The 21,182-nt window shown below is 37.3% G+C and overlaps 1 protein-coding gene across 6 annotated transcripts in view; it reads right to left on the bottom strand.

Moving 5' to 3' along the window:
* Nucleotides 1-18,688: 18,688 nt before the first annotated feature.
* Nucleotides 18,689-21,182, bottom strand: part of Dysc (whirlin protein dyschronic) — a 226,673-nt gene continuing 224,179 nt past the window's right edge. For 2 of the 6 annotated variants that reach the window (XR_012992004.1, XR_012992003.1), the window contains exons 14-16: nucleotides 20,956-21,034; nucleotides 18,946-19,709; nucleotides 18,690-18,773 (exon numbers count right to left, since the gene is read on the bottom strand). Coding sequence is in view for 1 of the 6 variants with exons in the window: in XM_076311025.1 (XP_076167140.1) it covers nucleotides 19,567-19,709; nucleotides 20,956-21,034 (222 nt within the window). In the remaining 5 variants the exon portion in view is untranslated. Of the gene's footprint in view, nucleotides 18,774-18,941; nucleotides 19,710-20,955; nucleotides 21,035-21,182 lie in introns of those variants that run through there. The other 4 variants (XR_012992002.1, XR_012992005.1, XR_012992006.1 and 1 more) reach the window with 4 other exon arrangements.

Genomic DNA, 21,182 nt, shown 5'->3' with positions numbered 1-21,182 from the left:
TTTCGTTTATTTTCAAACAGATTTCACGATCACGCTCGCGGTCCCGTGGATATTGTTTGCGGTTTTTGGCTGGTTGTTTGTAGCTCGAACGGTGGTGTTTGATTAAATACGAAAGAAATATCACTGAACGAGATTCGCGTATTGGGCGGTGTTTGTAACGTGACGTACATCACTTCCGAGAATTTCACTGCTCGATTTCGTTCGTAGTTCGAGGTTCGTTGATTTTATATCGTGATTCACTGTACCGACACGTACAACGTGGACCGGATAAAGTATCTCGAGTTATCTTCTCGGGAGCTATTAACGGTAACGACGAAACTTTCTTTTTTATTGTTTTACGGTCCGGTCGAAACTTTTGCACGATATATGGGGCACCCCCAGGGTTCTACGGGAACACGTCATTTTTCTAAGTGGAACGGTATATAAACTTTTAGACGTTTAATATCCCTTTCCGTTCTATTAATTTCTCTAATCGAGGAAACAGTATTTTTTGTGTTTTTTTTTCTTCAGAAATGTGACTCTTCATGGTTTAATTTTATATTATTGGGTTGTTCTGAAAGTCATTTTGTTTTCCAAAATGGAGAATGTATAATTTAATGAAATGTTTATACATTGTAAAAAATTGTGTTTCATTTTCACCGAAAAAAAGGAAATGACTTTTTGAACAACTTAATGGTTAATGTTGTTGACACTTTGGTAGATAATTTTCTAAAATTTATGTATAACAATTAACGTGTATATTGGGAATCCCAATTTGTGACTTGTATGGGAAATTTATATTGCTCGGTTTGGATAAATAATTCGAGTTGGGCGATATATGGGTAACCCATATTCGATATATGGGTTAGGATGGTTTTATTTATTAGTTCGCTGTGAGAGAATGTCACTATCTTGTTACACATATCTCGTAACTTAAAACAGAATATTTGTTGAATATGTTCTATGTGTTCTTTATGCAAACTGAAGTGGAAAGGTTATCTTCAGGTTTCTATGCGAATGAAAAAATACTATCCGACTTGGTTCCTATAACATACAGCTTGTAACAAACATACACCAGTTAATAATAAAAATCTACTGGACTTCGTTATGTAATGGTCATCGTATGACACAAATTGCATCATCGATCGATTTATGTGCTTTTCTCGCCATTCGGAGTCTTGAGTTAATTTACAATTATTCGTTACGTGTTTGCTGCTCGATGTTCGATTCTATTTGGCGAAAGTAATTTTTAATTTTGTACAGAGAAACACGAGAATCTAAAACAGGTTTCTGAATTAACTACGATCGCATAGATTCGTGTTTTCTGTTTTATCGACGATGACTTTACTATATTAAGGTAAGTAAGAAATCTGTGTAAAATATAAATTGTCAAAATAATTTGAAAAAATCATTTATTCGATTTTCTAGACATTTTCAATTGTTTTAGAAAAATCTAATAAGCAATCCTTTTTCTTAGATATTGTAAACGACACCATAGATCGATTAAACATATTTTCAAATTTAGTAATTAAAATTTATAAAACGATACAGTATTCAATGATTTTTAATATTGAAACGCAATCGAATGAATATTAAAAAAATTTACTTTCACTGTTCAGTAATTTAACGACAATCTTTTTTTGTACGTCAATGAACTTGGAATTTTGCAATAATTGACATTTAAACGATACCCTATTAAAGTTATGCAATATTATCGAAGCATGTGATCTGGATCAATGTTTCGAACGAAATAGGAGAAAGTAAAATTATAAAATAAAGAAATCGGTTAGAAAATGGATACGTGAGGCCACGGGTGTTAAGGAACTCGCATTATTTTATGATGAACGTTTTATTCAATTACAATAATAATCGCCATCGTCGCAGTGATGATAACAGTAATAATAATAATCGTAATAACGATGCGCAGAAAGAAAATATATAATCGCAACCGCAATGACAATAATTACACTCGTAACTTCCAATAATAATAACAATAATGTAACAATAATGAGCGACAACAATTGAACGCGCAATTAAAGTATCCGCGATTAATAATAACTAAATAACACGACCGTGCGGTCTGCACGTGGCAACAATAAATCTTTCTTGTCCTCTTAAGTATATTACATGCGTGTTTGTGGATGTTTGCGTATATACAGTGTGTGAAGGAAGTAAGTGTCACATCTTTGTTAAATTGTTGTAAAACATTATCAGTATTATTATCGAGATGTTGTTAAATCTATCACAACGAATGAAAATTCATCTCGACCGATAAATTTAAACTGAGAATTAATTTAATCGAGGTATTTTTTCATAAACCTTTGAAATTTCTTTAATTAATTTTTATCGAAACGATATACCATACAATGGTAATCTTTATCGACGAATTGAACCCAAAAATCGGCAATTCTTCAAATTCTTACGAAACTTAATAAATCTACCAAACTTCATTCGTAGTAAATATTTTACTCGGTTAACATTTCGATGAACTTGCTTCGGTAAATTTTTCGCGAAAGAAACTACTCTTGTTCTATGTATGTAAAATTCTTATGTAAAATTTACATAAATTTACCTCGCTGAACAAAGCGCGCCAAGTTACGAAACGATAATTAGAAACTTCGAAAGAAGACCGAGTGGTTCATTTCGTTTCGTCGTTAAGAAAAAAAAAAAAAAGAAAACTTCAAACTTTCAACGTTGCAAACACTGTCACGTGGTTACACAACGAACGAAACTTCACTTCCGAAAAGACGATTAAAAAAAAAAAATAAAACGAAGAAAACATCCAACGTGTAAACTCACTTCGGAAGAGCAATCTTAGCAAAACTGTATCACGAATTTCCTTCACACCCAGTGGTTTCTGTACGTGTACCGTTCGTGTTAACAATTTCATCCTCGCGCGATTTTTACTTCGTTCCACGACGATGAGCATTATTAATCGACTCGTCGTTAATTAACGCCATACGACTCGTCTCGTTCTCATCTTACGGAACGCGTACCTGTTTACACGTCGCGTGTCGTGTTCGTTTGTCCATGTTTGTGTGTGTGTATGTATCTATGTATGTATACGTTCGTGGGGACCGTGTTCATCGCGTGTACGGCTAAGGTGTACGAAATCGGCTGCAAAATTGGGATGACCTATGGAAAATGCGTATGAACGAGCGTCTCTTTTTTTTTCTTCTTTTTTTTCCGTTTTTTCTTTTGCTTATGTACAGTGCTCCTTGAAACGTTACGAGTACAGTTGCGTATCTGCTTCACAATTCGGTTAGCGTTTGTCTCAGTGGTAGTCGGTTTCGCGTTTCACGCTTCTTCGATGATCCTCGTCTCGCGAATCGTCCCCTGTCCCTTGGCGTTCCTCCTGCGACGTTTTCGCGACGTTGTCCCGTCTCACGTTAGCGTGGTTGTGAACGAAGCTTAAGCCAAAAATTCGCGCGCGCTTTTCGTTCGTCGCTCGACCTGCGCCGAACGCGATGCACCGTGGATGCAGCCCAGTTCTCGAAATCCACGTTCTTGCATTGTATTTCCAATGTTGTTGTACTGTATATCTAATGTTGTTACATTGAATGTTTTGATACAATTATTATTCTTACAGTATATTTCTAAATTGTGTGTAATCATTTTAGAAATATAACGTTATTATTGATACATTATATTTCTAAATTTTATGTAATAATTTTAGAAATATAACGTTATTATTGATACATTATTATTTCTAAATTGTGTGTAATCACTTTAGAAATATAACGTTATCATTTATACATTATATTTCTAAATTGTGTGTAATCATTTTAGAAATATAACGTTAATATTGATACATTATTATTTCTAAATTGTGTGTAATCACTTTAGAAATATAACGTTATCATTTATACATTATATTTCTAAATTGTGTGTAATCATTTTAGAAATATAACGTTAATATTGATACATAATTATTTCTAAATTGTATGCAATCATATTTTAGAAATATAACATCATCATTGATACATTATATTTCTAAATTTTATGTAATCATTTTAGAAATATAACGATATTATTGATACATTATATTTCTAAATTACGTATAATAATTTTAGAAATATGATACAATAACATTGGAAATGTAATGTAACAACAGTGGAAGTGTAATGTAATCATATTACATTTGGAAACATCTAATAAGATTATACTTCTTCGGTTAAACTTTCTCTGAACTTATTCTATGTCAATTCGATAAAGTTCTCGCAAAAATATATTAAGACCGAAATAAACATAGCTTTGAATAAATATAGATGCAATAGAAGTAACACAAATTACTACTTTGAAGAAAGTTGTACATTTTTTTCTCACACCTTATCGAATCTTTTCACGATTCGATCTATTATACGAATCTACGCTCCAGGCTAAAGTACACCAAGTGATCGATGAGATTCAGTCACGATATATGTATTGTTTACACCAAGCCTGGACGGTGAAACTCTTACTTAGTTGCACGCTAAATACTCTGTAAGTCGATAATTTTTCCAAATGAAAATCTCTTACATCAAAGTCGAAACCTATATCAATACCATTCCTCGAATTGTCATTCATCTCGATGAAGTACATCTTCTAAAATTTCTTATTCTAAACTCAATTCTAAAATTTCTAACCTCGATGGAATCCTAACCAAACTATCATAAATCCCCAAAAGAACCTTCTTTTACTAATAAAGAAAAATTCTCCATAAACTTGTTCTAAAATGTCTGACATCAATGTAATCCTAACCAAACTATCATAAATCCCCAAAAGAATCTTCTTTTACTAATAAAGAAAAATTCTCCATAAACTTATTCTAAAATGTCTGACATCAATGTAATCCTAACCAAACTATCATAAATCCCCAAAAGAATCTTCTTTTACTAATAAAGAAAAATTCTCCATAAACTTGTTCTAAAATGTCTGACATCAATGTAATCCTAACCAAACTATCATAAATCCCCAAAAGAATCTTCTTTTACTAATAAAGAAAAATTCTCCATAAACTTGTTCTAAAATGTCTAACCTCGATGAAATCCTAACCAAACTATCAAAAATCCGTAAAAGAACCTTCTTTTACTAATAAAGAAAAATTCTCCATAAACTTGTTCTAAAATGTCTAACCTCGATGAAATCCTAACCAAACTATCAAAAATCCGTAAAAGAACCTTCTTTTACTAATAAAGAAAAATTCTCCATAAACTTATTCTAAAATGTCTAACCTCGATGAAATCCTAACCAAACTATCACAAATCCCCAAAAGAACCTTCTTTTACTAATAAAGAAAAATTCTCCATAAACTTATTCTAAAATGTTTGACCTCGATGTAATCTTAACCAAACTATCATAAATCCCCCAAAGAACCTTTTTTTACTACTAGAGAAAAATTCTCAATAAAATCGCAATTAATTTTGCTAATTGTTCCCGCGCGAGCGTAGAAATTTGTCCGATCAACTATCGACGAGAAACGTTCGCGTTTAAACGTAACATATAAAATTCAACTCCAATTCGAAGGCGACACGCGCCTCCGCGAGAGAACCGAATCTCGTTTCACAGTAACTCCCACCATCTTGGTGTACTTGTTTCTTAGCATCTACCAGTGGAGACCTGGTCGCCTTTCATCGGCGCTCCGAATCGCTTTCGATCGGCCGAGTCCGATTTCAATTGCACGCTGCACCCACGGTCGATCGAGAAAAAGCTAGTTTGCGGATGGCGAACGTGCGAAAGCTGAACAGGTTTATGGCTACGAGTCCGTGTCTCGGTTTTGTCTCTTTCTCTCTTTGAAAAAATAAATCACTTTGCTAGGTTTAATCCCCGTCTCTGTCGCGCCCGTCTACGAGCCGCGGCAGCTCGGTGAATCTGCTCGAGGACTAAAACTACGAGACGCGCTAACGTCGTGGTTCGTGTACTGTTCGCAACTGGAAAGAAGGCAAGTGCGAAGAATGTGGCTCCGATACGCGTAATTCGTCGAGTATTTAACAAAATGATCGTATTCGTTAGTACCAGTGCAGAGGACATCTGAATATTTACTATTGTTTTACAGCTGTCACAAAACACAAGATTCTTAAACATTTGGACAATAATTTCTCCGTTTCTATCCGAATAAACAAAGATTAATATAAGAAAGATCGTTTATTATCCAAATGCATATATACACATTTCGTGAATATTAGAACACTTGGAATTTTTCGTAAGAGAGGAGTGAAAACCTTTTGTAATTCAAAATTTTATTATAAATAGCAAAACAGCTGGTATTTTGAGAATTTGTTTGGAAAGAGACTGTATTGTTTGATGAGTAGAGAATTTTGTTTTGTACAAAGAAATTTTGTTTCTCTCTAATTAGAGCCACATTCCTCCCACAGGACATCTTGTCAATCGCGCACAGTACATTTGCCTCGACTATTGTAAACTCTACGGAAACATCCTAACACGATCTACGGCGACTTGGTTCCTCCTCGAAACGTCGATTTCGAAGGATCGATGTTCTTGCCAATTGCTTCGTCGCGTAACTATAGTACTATGCGCGAGAACGGTACTACAGTACGTAGCTGCAAAGAATGCCTCTGAACGTTCCATTCGTTTTCGTGTCAAACCGCGATAGCGATTAGCCACTCAACGCCAACGTATCGAACACCAAAGTATCGAACAATTTGTGAACAATTGTTCAACTCGTTTTGATAATTGTAATCAGAATTTAAGTAAGAATTCCACCCAGAGGTATTCTCTTCAACTCTTTGGTGTATTTGAAACACCAGTATTTCAGTTCACCAAGCGACTTGGAGAATTAATTAACGAACAATGTAACTAATTATAGCGAACGAACAAGCATAGTTTATTTTGCACGAGTGTCCTCTACTGTGTAACGAGTCACACGATACACATTCAAATGGTAAAAATGATATTTATTTTCGAGCAGAGCAACAAGAATTATATTCAATGGTAATTATAGATAATTGTACCGCTCTTTAAAAATAAAAGAGCGAATGTATTTTGCAAATATGGTAGCTACGATAAATTATTTCACTATGATAGATTCTGTTTTCTTTAATAGAAATTGGTGAAAGATAAATTAAAAATATTACGGTGGATTCGAGATAGTAGAATTTTCATGACTATAATCGTATATATTGTTAATAGAAACAAAAGTATTGCACAGTTCTTACTATAATATAGCTCTTCGCTCTCTGCTTTAAAATAAATATTGTTCTTACTCTTTAGAATTATTGCGATTAACTCGTTTTATCGGACACACATAGGGCAATTCATGTAAAGATAAATCTGAGCAAGCATTTCCAAAACTATAGTAACACCGAGGAAGGGACGAACTACTGCTCGAAATTTTCTTTTCTTTTTTCCGTAACTATTTATAAAGATATTACATGCATACGACAACAACATTTTCCACAGAAGATAAATCACAACACCCATAAGTATAAATATTCGATTACCGAGACGTTTTTTGAAAACGTGGTCTCTTTCAGAATTACCCTATACAGTTCTTCTTGTTTATATTTTGCGTTTACAATAAATATCGCGTTTAGTTTTTAGAACTTGTACCGAAGGGACACCCGTAAAACAACGGTGGAAATGTTCGTGCAAAAATAAACCACGTTCGTTTATGTTATAATTACTTGTTTCGTTCGTTTTTATAAGCGGATACTATTCGATTAATTAACGAGCAAATCTGTCGCGCGAAAGGGTCGGCTTCCGTGTTCGCGTTTCCGCGTTGGAGTCACGGAAATCGGGTCGAACAGAAATCATTCGAACGGTGGAGATAGTTGTACACTGACATTTTTGTCTCGAGGATTTTTATCGTTTTGTCTATCATTAGGGTCATTCTAAATTTTCAACGAAAAGTTTTTGTGTACCATTAGGATTATTTCAAATTTTTAACGAATATTTTTAGTGTACCATTAGAATTATTTCAAATTTTAAACGAAAAGTTTTCGTGTACAAGTTACTTCAAATTTAGAGTTATTTTAAATTTTCAATGAAAAGTTTTCGTGTACAATTAGGGTTATTCCAAATTTTCAAAGAATATTTTTAGTGTACCATTAGAGTTATTCCAAGTTTTCTCCTCTTGTACATTTAAAAAATATAACGTCAGGAAAAAATGACGCAAAATAAAAATGAATAATGACGTGATTAGAATTCCTTTGACGTTTCAAGGGAATTATTTTTCCCTGGTTTATTTATAGAATGACAGGAAAAAATGACGCAAAAATGAAACGAGTGATGACGTGATTAGAATTCCTTTGACGTTTCAAGGGGATTATTTTCCCCTGGTGTATTTAAAGAATGACAGGAAAAAATGGCGCGAAAATCAAGTGAAGATGACACCGCGATGATGATTCTTTTCACGATCGCTTCAAGTTCTCTGTTAGTGCGAAACGAAGAGATTATTGTCCGTCCGCGAGAAGAAGGTTAATGCGTGTTTCCATCCCCACTCTAGTTTACAGTCTACTATCCCTACCACATCACGTATCGTCGCTATTGGCGGAGAACAGTGACGAATCGACAGCGGCCAATAGCGTGGCGCGCGTGGTGGTAGTGGAGGTGGTAGACTGTAAACTAGAGTGGGGATGTAAACACTCGTTTGCCTTCTTCTTACGAGCGGACAGTATGTTCCTTTCGTAAGTTAGGTAGTATTAAGTAGATACAATAATAACGAAAAATAACGTGAAAATCAAGTATGCAACAAAGTAATCATAATTTCCTCGACGTTTATCCAAGTTCTCTGTTAACGAAGACGTGTCCTTCTTAATAATTTTGTTACCTTTCGCATCGTCAGGGTATATTATATTTAAATTTAACAATATATTAATAATCTCAATCAACGAAAGAGCTGATTGAGTATAGTTTTTCACGTTGGAGAACGATTACAAATATTCAATCAGGGATCAAATTTTAATAGTTTTTCTTTATATAAATTTCTTTTTTAAACAAACGTAACTTGATTGTAATTCGGGCGAAGTGACTCGAAAGATCGTACGTTCTTCTCACGAGAAAAATGCCAGTGTACAGTTAGCTCGTGTCGAGACTTCGGACACGTGATCGACTCGCGAAGAAAATTGACAACCGATTTTCCGCGCGGAAAAACGGTAACAGCCCGACGACCAATCGTATCCTCGCGTAGAAATCGTTGCCCGAGCGTCGCGTACTTTTGCCAAGTTTTTGTTTCTTTTCCCTTCGCTTCGTCGAAACCGTGCTCGTTCGGCGTGCACGGACGCGAGACGCTTTCATTTTTCGCGATTACGCGCGAATTTTCGTCGGTGATCGAGCGACGTCGACGACTCGACGCCACCAGGGGAAAGAGAGGTTCGATCCGTAGGTTCTCTTCTTTTTCTCCGTTTCTTTCTCGTTTGCTGCGTGCTCTCGTGTTGTTTGTTCGTTCGTTTGTTTTTTTTAGAATTTTTTTTTCTTTTTTCTTTTCGAGAATTGGAAAGCGATCGATCGAGAGCGAACACGCTCGTGAACGGCCGGAACTTCCGTCTGCTGACAGAGCGGAGAACTTGCGTGGAAAAATAGCTACCCGCGAATATCTGTTTTCGCTGTTTTCGTATCTCGACAGGAATGGAGGATCGGCGACCGTGAAGTGTGCAGCGCGCGCGATCGACGAGGATCCTGATCTCTCAGATTTACCGGAACCTTGTCTCCCTTTTTTTTCTTTTTGGCAGTTTTGAGTTCTTTGTTTCTCGTTCTGTCCGATAGAGGTTTTGCGATCGAATTGACGGAACGATGGACGTGCGTCGATGTGACTTTGCAATAGTCTTTAATTTCAAATTTTCTCTTTAGTAAATTCGGGAAAGTATCTTTCAAAAATCAGGGTCCACGACGTGACGACCGAACACCACTTTGAATTTATGAAAACAAGAGAAGAATATCTTGATAATTTGTCTACTTGGGAAAATTACTCGGAGTATTACCAAATTTGATAAATTTTTCTCGAGAATATATTCATTCATTTCTTCGAACAAAATTATCTACTAATTGACCTCGAAAGATCCTCATGGTGAAGCTAATATATTTCCCATTTCTTAAATATTGTATTTTATTTTCGTACTATTACTTTCTGGTCAATTTTGAAAATTTAACTTCTGTAACTTTGAAATAAAAAAACAGAATCAGGCGTGTCGAATAACTCAAGATTCGATTTCTTCGATTCCTATTACGTTACTGTTCGCTCGTGACAAGAAGGCAAACGAGTGTTTACATCCCCACTCCAGTTTACACTCTACCAACATCCCCACCACTGCATGTATTATCGCTATTGGTCGAGAACTGTACAGAAAGATTACCAGCGCCCAATAGCGACACTGCTGTCTGTGATAGAGGGCGTTGATGAATGTAAACCAGAGTGGGGATGAATAACTTTGAAATAATTGAAATTCAAGTTTCTCTCGAATTTCTCAACGGTAACTTTCTCGAATTACGTGTACGCGTAATTAAAAATGATCCGCTCCGATATCGCCATCGTCGATTCTCCACACGTTCCGTCTGTCCGGTGCAATTAAAAAAGTTATCAAAATCGTGGAATTTCGGGCCGCTGCTCGTGGATTCCCGCGCGCTGTAGCCACGCCCCCACACGCGCCGACGTTTGGGTTCGAATTCTCGATAATCGGTGAACGCTTGTCCAAAAGTGTTCTCACACGTTTAAAGCGGTAAGGCATTGTTGGATATGTCGGCTGAGATCTTCGAATCGTTCCTGTGATTGCGGTACATCGAAGGCTTTACAAAAATATCTTCACCGTTACTTCCGTTCGCGTCCCAGGCGTTCTCGTTTTGTGCCGCCATCTTGCGTCGTTTTGTCTCGTCCGATCCCCGTCTGGGACGACGAACGAACGTTCGGGATGCTTTTTAGAAAACGTAGCTTCGAATGAAGAGAAAAAAAAAAAAAAAAAAAAAAAAAAATTAAAAGAAGGGAAGAAACACTAGCACGAGGTATATTTATTTTATTTCATTTGTTTTTTTTTTTTGTCTTTTCCAGCCGGAAAGCAGCTACGGTTACTATCGATCTCATCCTCGTTCGGTACCCTTCTCGGAGTGTTCTCGACGTTTCTCGATCTCTCGGGCGGCGATCGTGGTCGCTCGACAACGATGCAATTGCATCCACGCGCGCTCCACCGAGAACAACATCGAACGGAACAACTCTGGTGCACGTTCCAGCGACACTCCATCTTGTTTTCTTCTCGTTTTATCTCAATTGTCTTCCGCCTCGTCTCTTCTAATCGGGCGACGCTTTCGCGATCTCGAATTACAGGCCACTATATTTTATTCTGCTTATTTTCTTTTTTTTTTTTCTTTTTTTTTCTTGTTTCTCGGTTTTGGCACATTTATCAGAATACGTCGTGCACACGCCCAGTCGCATCTCGTTTTGGAACGTGTTCCTTCCAACGATCGGAACATTCGGTTCTTCTTCGGTGTTTAACTCTTTCGGAGAGGAATCCGTTCGATTCGATTCGATTCGCGATAAGAGCGGCACAACCCATGGAAATATCGACTTTCGTGACTTTGACTCCGTTAACGTCCGTGATAATAATTTTCCTATTCGATGAAACTGTAAATGGTTTTTTTTTCTTTTCTTTTTTCTTTCGGTTTCGTCGTGAGAATATTTTACGGTTTTCGGGGGGTGTTCGTTGGTGTTCACGGATGTTCAGACGCGAAGATGTTTCGTGTTGTATCGCTGTCGGTGGAAATTAACCACATGGAGATACGGAACGTTAGAATATTTTCGAGAATATTACGCCTTCTTCGAATTTGGTTAGGTTACCCCTTTATTCAGAATTCTATTTCTAGGTTGAGAACGGCGATGTGCCATTTACTTGTAGAGAATATATCACAAATTTAACTCTGAGGGTGGTCTTAACAAAATAACGTGTTGTTTCGTGTGAAATAGTACTTCGAATGTTCTACCAGAATTTAATTAGGTAACTTTTAGCTGGATTAACACATCGTCGACCGAACTGGGTCGGAATCGAATTCTATGCAAAGAGAGTTCAATGCGTGGAATTTACTATTCACGTGTTCTCGGGCGATCGAAACTGAATGTTTATAAATTGTGTTTAGAAAATATTTCCATTCTCCATTTTTAGAAAATAGAAATTATAATTTGTATTTTCCATTTTTAGGAAATAAAAATTACTATTTATATTTTGGAGAAATTATAATTTCCTTTATTGAGAAATTATAATTTATATTTTGGAAAAATTATAATTTATATACTTTTGGAGAAATTATAATTTATATTTTGGAAAAATTATAATTTACTTTATTGAGAAATTATAATTTATATTTTGGAGAAATTATAATTTGTATTTTGGAAAAATTGTAATTTACATTATTGAGAAATTACTATTTATATTTTGGAGAAATTATAATTTCCTTTATTGAGAAATTATAATTTATATTTTGGAAAAATTATAATTTATATTTTGGAGAAATTGTAATTTACATTATTGAGAAATTATAATTTATATTTTGGAGAAATTGTAATTTACATTATTGAGAAATTATAATTTATATTTTGGAGAAATTGTAATTTACATTATTGAGAAATTATAATTTATATAATTTTGGAGAAATCACAATTTATATTTTGGAGAAATTATAATGTATATTTTGGAGAAATTATAATTTATATAATTTTTGAGAAATTACAATTTATATTTTAAAGAAATTGTAACTTATATTTTCCATTTTTAGGAAACGGATGATACTAATCACCAATACTTATTAACGTCATTTCCAAAATCGGTTACGTGTTAAACACAGAAAAATTCGTACAGATTGAAATTAAAGTATCCACCGTTTTGATCGCAAAGTTGGTCGACTATGTGTTAAGAAGCTTATAGTAATATTCACGGAACTTATCAAAAATGAACAAAATGGAAATTAAATCGGGAGAATAGAGTCACGTGAATTTCTTTGAATCGCCGATACCTCTCATTTGATCGTTGCTCGTTTCTCTCTCTCTCTCTCTCTCTCTCTCTCTCTCTCTCTCTCTCTCTCTCTCTCTCTCTCATCGACTTCTGAATCGACGTATCTCGTTTACACACACGCGACAATTCTACGTAAGCTTGCACGGTCTTTTTTATTTATTTTTTTTTCTTTAAAGCGAGACGATCGCGGACGATCGGTTTCGATGACGCGACGCGTGAACTCGTCGGTACATAGTAAACTACATTTAACTCGATAACAGGTAGAGAGATACTAAACAAGACTCGTCGACCGTTAACTATCACAACAACAATACTACGTTTACTCACGAATGATAATCGGTAACCACTACTCTTTTAAATACAATTATTGCGGTAACGATTACGTTATAAATGTTTCATCTAACAGCGCGGTTCCCGGTATGAACGCCTATCGCGAAGAAACATCGAAAATCGCACGTTTCACGCGCGTTTGTAAATTGTCATTGTTCGAATCGAAATTAACATTATTCGCGTGACTCGAGAGCCACTCGAGGTACTCGGCTTCTACCGATAGGAATAAAATTCTATTTGGCGTTGTTCGATGAAACGAAATACATTGCGGGTTCAATTTTTTTTTTAAATTTCACGTGGCGGATACGAACGGTTTCAACAATCGAAGAATCGGGGAACCGCGACTCTAACACACGTACAAATTGAATTTCTTATACTTCGAATCGTACAGCGATCGAAACGTAATCTAGCCGAGCTTACGCGACAGAACCCGAGAAACTCGAGATTCGAAACGATAAATACACGAATACACATATCCTCGATAAAAATCACGTTTCCATTTGTTCGCAATAATTGTCTACCGACCGTAAAAAATCACTAACTTACGCGCCACGTTCGCGGGAACGTGTGCTCTCGTACGAAAAAATAGTCCCGAGTTTTCTAACCGTTGTTCACACCAAAGGCCATAAGTACGAGACCGTTTAACACTTAAGAAAAATATCGTTTCGAGCAACAAAATTATTTCTCCATGGTAAATGGTAAAACGAGAACAGATGTTGGACGACTTTCGAAGATACCAAGCACGACCATGACCGAAAATACCTAAACGAAACGACGAATTGGAATTTTCTACTCCGATCCATCATCTGTTATTTTCTATAATCTTTTATAATTGACGTACAGTTATTGCTTGTACTCTGTATGGCGCGACGATTAATCGAGATCAGATTTGGACTCGTTGAGATCGGGTTTCAATTGAACGATTGAGGTTAGGTTCGCTTCGGGTTAGAATTTCTTTTGACTATTGAGGTTAGGTATTAATGTAACGTTATTTTTACCGCACACTATCATTGGTGCATTTTTGTACTTGTTTCATTTGTATGATGCTCTTGTACTTAAAGCAAGGAAAAATGTTTCTCTTGTAATTATTCGATAAATATTTTACGACGACCGTTTACTGTTTAATCGGATATTTTATAGCGGTACACAATTTTAGTTCTCGTAATGAGAAATAATTTTTCATGCGCAGATCTTCGTGTTATTGTTCGTGTAAAATTCTTGAATACTTTACAAAAAACGTTTCGACCCTCGTCGCTTTTTCTCGAGACAAATAAATCGAATCGAGTATAATAATTCATAAGAACGACGACGACTCGTTCATACTAATTTTCATCCAGAAGAATATTCCGTTCATTGGTACGTACCGGTTGATTTTAAACAACGCGAATAGAAATTAATTCCCAAGGCGATTAAGAGGCTGTTTTCATTCCCATTCCGATTCGAGTGTTATCTAACAACGTCTTCGTTAAGTCTTGGTCTCGTAATTAACGAATGGTTCGTATACCAATTCCAATTCGTATCATTTAAAAATAATTTCACGCGTTCGGTGAGCCTCGGTCCGGTAATTAAGGAATTGTTTATACACCCATTCCGATTCGTATTATTCAACAAGGTTTTACATACGCGTTAAGCCTCGGTCTCTTAATTAACGAATTGTTCGTATACCGATTGGTATCGTTTGAAAATAATTTAACGCGTTCGATAAGGCCTCGGTCTCGTAATTAAAAAAGAAGTTCTTCAATCTTTTGCGTTTCCATTCCGATTCGTATCGTTGAAAAACAATTTAAACAAACTTACTGTTCCGTGAGCCTCGGTCTCGTAATTAAAGCGTTGCTTGCACTCCTTGGATACGTATTATTTTAACAATAATTATCACGCGTTCGGTAAAACCTCGGTCTCGTACTTTCGGGTGGATGGTGTGCAGCGTTCACCAAGATGGCCGCTCTCGAAACGAAACACGCTGCCACGAACGAGTACCAGCGTACAAATCCGCACGTGATCCGCTATGCAAACAAACGATTCGTCCACGTTCGAGATCGTGGATTCGTTTCACACTTTCTCGCGATTCCCACGCGTGGAATCCTTTCCTATTTCTCGGCCACGGTTCTCCCGCCTCGATCGTCCGCGATCACTCGATGCCTCGAGCTCGAATTAATCAGGCCCGATACTAAGTACGCGATCTCTATGTATATTAACTGTTTGAAAATATCCGATATTTATATAAGTGTTTTTTTTCTTTTTTGCGTTTTTTTTTTTGTTTACTCTCCTCGCGCGCGCGGTTATTTTTCATTTCCGCGCGCTCGAGCCCCTCCGTTAGGTACGAGTTGCAATTCCACTACGATAGTCGATAATATTATCATATAATATATATATATATATATGTATATATAATATACTTTGTTAAGCCTCAACAATTCCCATAATAAGTCTGTATTAGTCACGGTCTCGGGTCGGTCAGGACTTTCGTCGATCGCGTCTCTTCGTTCTTTCAGTTCGCGACGTTTTTCTAGGTTAGGCGAGTAACGATCTTCGATGGAGAAATTATTTACAAAGCGGAGAGAAAATTTTATTCGATATAAGATATCGAGAAGAGCATCGTGAGAAATTGGAAATGAATTTTGATGGAGAACACTTTGGTTTTTTTGGTTGTTGTCCTCTTGAGTGATTTCTTTGGAAAATGTTTGAATCGATGTTTTTGTTAGGAAATATTCTCGGATAAAGTGACTCTAAATGAGAATAAAGATAAACTAGGTTCCAAGATAGTTTCTATCGCAATATATGCAAAACAATTATTTTTATTGTTTGTTTTCTCGGTAAAGACGAAACGAACTGTTTAATTTGTTCTTTACGATTAAACCAAGTCGGAAACAGGCTTCATCGAAACTTGAGTGTCTGGGAGAAATGTAAATAAATTATTAATCAGTTTTTGTGCCACGTTCTTCTTCATCTCGTGCAAAAATTTCTGAAAAATATAAAAAAAAAGTAATTTCAGTGCAAGTTGATTTCCTCTGACAGAAGAAATCCCACGAGTCAAAAACCTAAAATAAATTCTATTTCGTTTCACCAATATAGCAACGCAATTAAAAAAGAATAATAAATATTTCCACAAAGACACCCAAACGAAAAATATTAAAATCTCGCGTCTGGTTTTTCGATAAATAAATCTGCAAAGGTTTCTCGCTTATTAATCAATCTCGAATTAAACTCGATTTTGAAAAATTAGCTTCTAACGGAAGAAATCCACGAATAAAAATCAAAGACAATTCGTATGAAAGTTTAAAAGCCAATTTGCAAGTCCGATTCGTCGCAAATCATTCGGAAATGATCCTACAATCCCCGAGGGGACATCCTCGAATGGTTCCGCTCGTCGAGCCACACCCGACAAAAATCCTGATCGAGGAGAACGTCCAGTACCTTCGATAACGCATTAGTCAACAGTGAATCTCCGTGTCTCACGTAATGGCGACGTGCTCGGCGTCGAAGCACGCCCGTGTCTAACACGCGGAAACTCTGGTTCGTGATTGTGTCCGTGATTTGCTCGGGACCTGTGTCGCCCGTGGGACGAACGCGACACCGACACCGTGCGTAATCGTCGCGAAGTGTCCTCTCGTCACCCAGGATCTCGCAGTGGTGCCTGAACCCTAACGTCGCGTCCACCCACATGGTGGACATAGAGTCCTCGTTGGAATATTTCCCTTACGATTAATAGTATCATAACTACTATACACGAAACAATCCCTAATAGTTTGGCACACTCGTTCGCCTGTAATCTCATCGTCGTTTTCATCGTCACTGTAAAGTGTCTCTCGCATCGACGTCCAACTCGATGGACGCGTGTCCCTCGTCCTCGCCGTTCGCCACGTGTCACGGATCGTCGCCCTCTCACCTTCCTCGTTGCGTTTCACGCGAGCGAGAAGTATACTTCTCGCAATTCTCCAACAAGATTTATACTTCACGAACAAGATCCGTGCTTCTTGAACGAGATTTATACTTCACGAACAAGATCCTTACTTCTGGTACTTCTCCGAGATGATGCGTATTTCTCGTACTTCTCGAGCAAGATTTTTACTTTCTCGTACCACGAACAAGATCTGTACTTCTCGAACATGATTTATACTTCACGAACAAGATCCTTACTTCTGGTACTTCTCCGAGATGATGCGTATTTCTCCTACTTCTCGAGCAAGATTTTTACTTTTTTTACTTCGAGAAGATCTATATTTCTCGTACTTCGAGAAGAAGATCTGTACTTTTCGTACTTCGAGAAGAACATTTGTACTTTTCGTACTTCTCGAGCAAGATGTGTACTTTTTATACTTCTCGAAGATCTACACTTCTTGAACTTCTCGAAGAAGATCTATACTTCTCGTACTCCTTTGAGAAGATCTACATTTTTTGTACTTCTTGAAGAAGATTTATACTTCTCGAAGATCTGTACTTCTCGTACTTCTCGAAGGAGATCTATACTTCTCGAGCCAGATCTTCACTTTTTGTACTTCGAGTAGATCTATATTTCTCATACTTCTCGAAGAAGATCTGTACTTCTCAAAGAAAATCTGTACTTCTCAAAGAAGATTTGTACTTCTCAAAGAAGCTCTGTACTTCTCGACGAAGATCTGTACTTTTCGAAGAAGTTCTGTACTTCTCAAAGAAGATCTGTACTTCTCAAAGAAGATCTGTATTTCTCAAAGAAGATCTGTACTTCTCAAAGAAGATCTGTACTTCTCGAAGAAGATCTGTATTTCTCAAAGAAGATCTGTACTTTCTCGAAGAAGATCCATAATTCTTGTACTTCTCGAAGAAGATCTATGCTTCTTGTACCTCTCGAGCAAAATCTGTACTTCTCTTACTTCTCTGAGAAGATCTATATTTCTCGTACTCCTTGAACAAGATCTATATTTCTCGAACACTGCTCGAACAACATCTATGCTTTCTCTTGCTCGTACACTTCTCATATTTCTCGAACAAGATCTATACTTCTCGTACTTCTCGAACAAGATCCATACTTCTCTTACCATTCGACCAAGATCTACACTTCTCGTACTTCTCGAACAAGCTCTACACTTCTCGTACTTCTCGAACAAGATCCATACTTCTCTTACCTTTCGAACAAGATCTACACTTCTCGTACTTCTCGAACAAGCTCTACACTTCTCGTACTTCTCGAACAAGATCCATACTTCTCGTACTTCTCGAACAAGATCTATACTTCCCTTTCTTCTCCAAAAAGATCTATATTTCCGCTCGAACAAGATCTATTCTCTCTCTTGCTCGTACCATTCGAACAAGATCTACACTTCTCGTACTTCTCGAACAAGATCTACACTTCTCGTACTTCTCGAACAAGATCCATACTTCTCGTACTTCTCGAACAAGATCCATACTTCTCGTACTTCTCGAACAAGATCTATACTTCTCCGAGAAGATCTATATTTCCGCTCGAACAAGATCCATACTTATTGTACTTCTCGAACAAGATCTACACTTCTCGTACTTCTCGAACAAGATCCATACTTATTGTACTTCTCGAACAAGCTCTACACTTCTCGTACTTCTCGAACAAGATCCATACTTCTCGTACTTCTCGAACAAGATCTATACTTCTCTTTCTTCTCCGAGATCTATATTTCCACTCGAACAAGATCTATTCTCTCTCTTCCTCGTACTTCTCGAAAAAGCTCCACACTCCTCCTACTTCTCGAACAACCTCCACACTTCCCCTACTTCTCGAACAACCTCCACACTTCCCTTACTTCCCGAGAAATCTCCACACTCCCAGCACCGTCTTGTCACATCTCGAATAGATCGAGCCATGGAACCCGTTAGCCCGTAGGCACGTCGGCAACGAGGACAGCGACAACGGGCGTCGACGACCGTGCAATTATCATCCCATTGACTCGCTAATCGAGTCTCTCTCGCCGTGAAACCTCCTCCTCGATCTTTTTCGTTTCTTGCTTCCGTTTCCTCGTAGTGTCCCACCACCAGGGCCAGGTTCGATTAGCGCCTGACCGAGAGCTCGACCGAAAACAACCCGAAACGATTCGGAGAATGATACCAACATTATCTCGTACAACCCGCCAATTGTTTTTCTTCTTCTTCTGTCTTATTTTTTCTTTTCATTCATCGGTGTCGTTCTCCATTATCGAGTCCACGCGACCGAGATTTCTCGATCGATGGTACCACGATTCTCGAACGCGCGTTTCTTCCGCGCTCCTCCTCGCTCGTTTCATCTGGCGGTTCAGCGTTGACGACGCTCCGTGCGTGTCGCGGGTCGAGCTCTGGTCACATTGGGCTACGGTGGTTCCGGCTCGGAGGTGGGAGATTCCTGCTACGCCTCCAGGAATATCAGGGCCGTGGGTTTCGGCTCCAGGTTGCTCTTCTTCGCCTCGACCACCAGGAACTCGATCTCGTTGCGGTCGCGTCTCGCGAACGACTCCGCGATCAGTCTTGCTACTTCCTGATGATGAAGGCCTGTGAGAATAGAGAACAGTGCTGGATCATAGTGTACACTTCTTTTTGTGGAGTAATGGAATTTTTTAATGCAAAAGAAAAGTAAATTGAACGTTTATTTAAATAATAGAGGATAATACTGTGGTATTGGATTTTCCGTGTTAGTTTGGGTTTGGTTTGAGTGCTTAGAAGAGATAATGCGTGCGAATAGACTTGCGTTGACGAACAAACGCTCGTTAATGGTAGTGAGGAACTTGTTGAGTAGAGAATATTTGGAAAATTGTATTTTATTGTACTTTCGATGGTAATGAATTTTGAATTACGATTGTAGATACAGTTGGTCGTTAAAGGCTTCGTACAGGTTGTTGAATGGAATATTGTAGAAAATTTGTTTCGATAATTTAATGGGAGTTGAATAGTTTGTTGGTTGAAAAATGAAAAATATTATTTCAGTGGTGATGTTTGATAAATTTGTTAAAATGTCATGGAAATGTGTCTACGTGAAATATCACAGCTTCTATGATTATCAATAGTGATATTTCCTTGAACACGAACAGTTGTACAATGTATACTTTGGTTTTTCATAGTGTGTAAAATGGGTGTATTTGGAATGATTTGTTGGTTAAAAAATGACAAATATTTCAGTGGTGATGTTTGATAAATTTGTTAAAATGTCATGGAAATGTGTCTACGTGAAATATCACGACTTCTACGATTATCAATATTGATATTTCCTTGAACACGAACAGTTGTACAATGTATACTTTGGTTTTTCATAGTGTGTAAAATGGGTGTATTTAGAGTTGCGTGACTGACCGTGGATCGATGACGGTTAATTCATTGAAACTGTGACATGTCGGATTGGTTTGCTCGACCTTGCGAGCAATGTGTCAAAGATTGATAGCGAATTGTCAGTCCTTCGACGCGAAGATCGATCGTTAAGGTTTTAAAAATCGAGGATCGTGAAAAAAATAATGGACGGTGGGTCGAAGGTGCCTTTCGTGAACCCGATAGCTAGTAAAAAGACACTACCGGCGAAAGAAATGTAAAATGAACGATACAATGTCGGGTTATTTTAGAACCAACCGAGACCACCATTAATCTTGGACAATCGATCGTTATTATTTGATTATTTTATAGAGGACGATCGATGGTACCGGCTTCTCGATGTTTCTTTCGTCTGAAAGCCCGTGGAGGACATGGTTCTGATGAATTACTTTTTGAGTCACGGTGCTGGTGAAATTCACTATAATAGTCTCGAAATTACCTTCGACTTTGTGGCCATCAACTTCTAGAATCAATTGACCGACTTCAAGACCTCCAGCCTCGTAAGCTGCTCCGTTATCCTGTGAACATAACGTCTCGTGAAGACCTCGATCATGGACATTGTTCAATCTATAACAGTGAATCGTCACCTGTCATCGTTCACCGATAGAAAATAACAATTGAATTCACACGTCGGTTTAATCTTCTTAGAAATGTGCTCACATTGGA

Source organism: Ptiloglossa arizonensis, chromosome 5, assembly GCF_051014685.1.
Source record: "Ptiloglossa arizonensis isolate GNS036 chromosome 5, iyPtiAriz1_principal, whole genome shotgun sequence".
NCBI lineage: Eukaryota > Metazoa > Arthropoda > Insecta > Hymenoptera > Colletidae > Ptiloglossa > Ptiloglossa arizonensis.
Note: the sequence above shows the minus strand (reverse complement) of the source record. Positions and strands in the feature narration are given on the sequence as shown.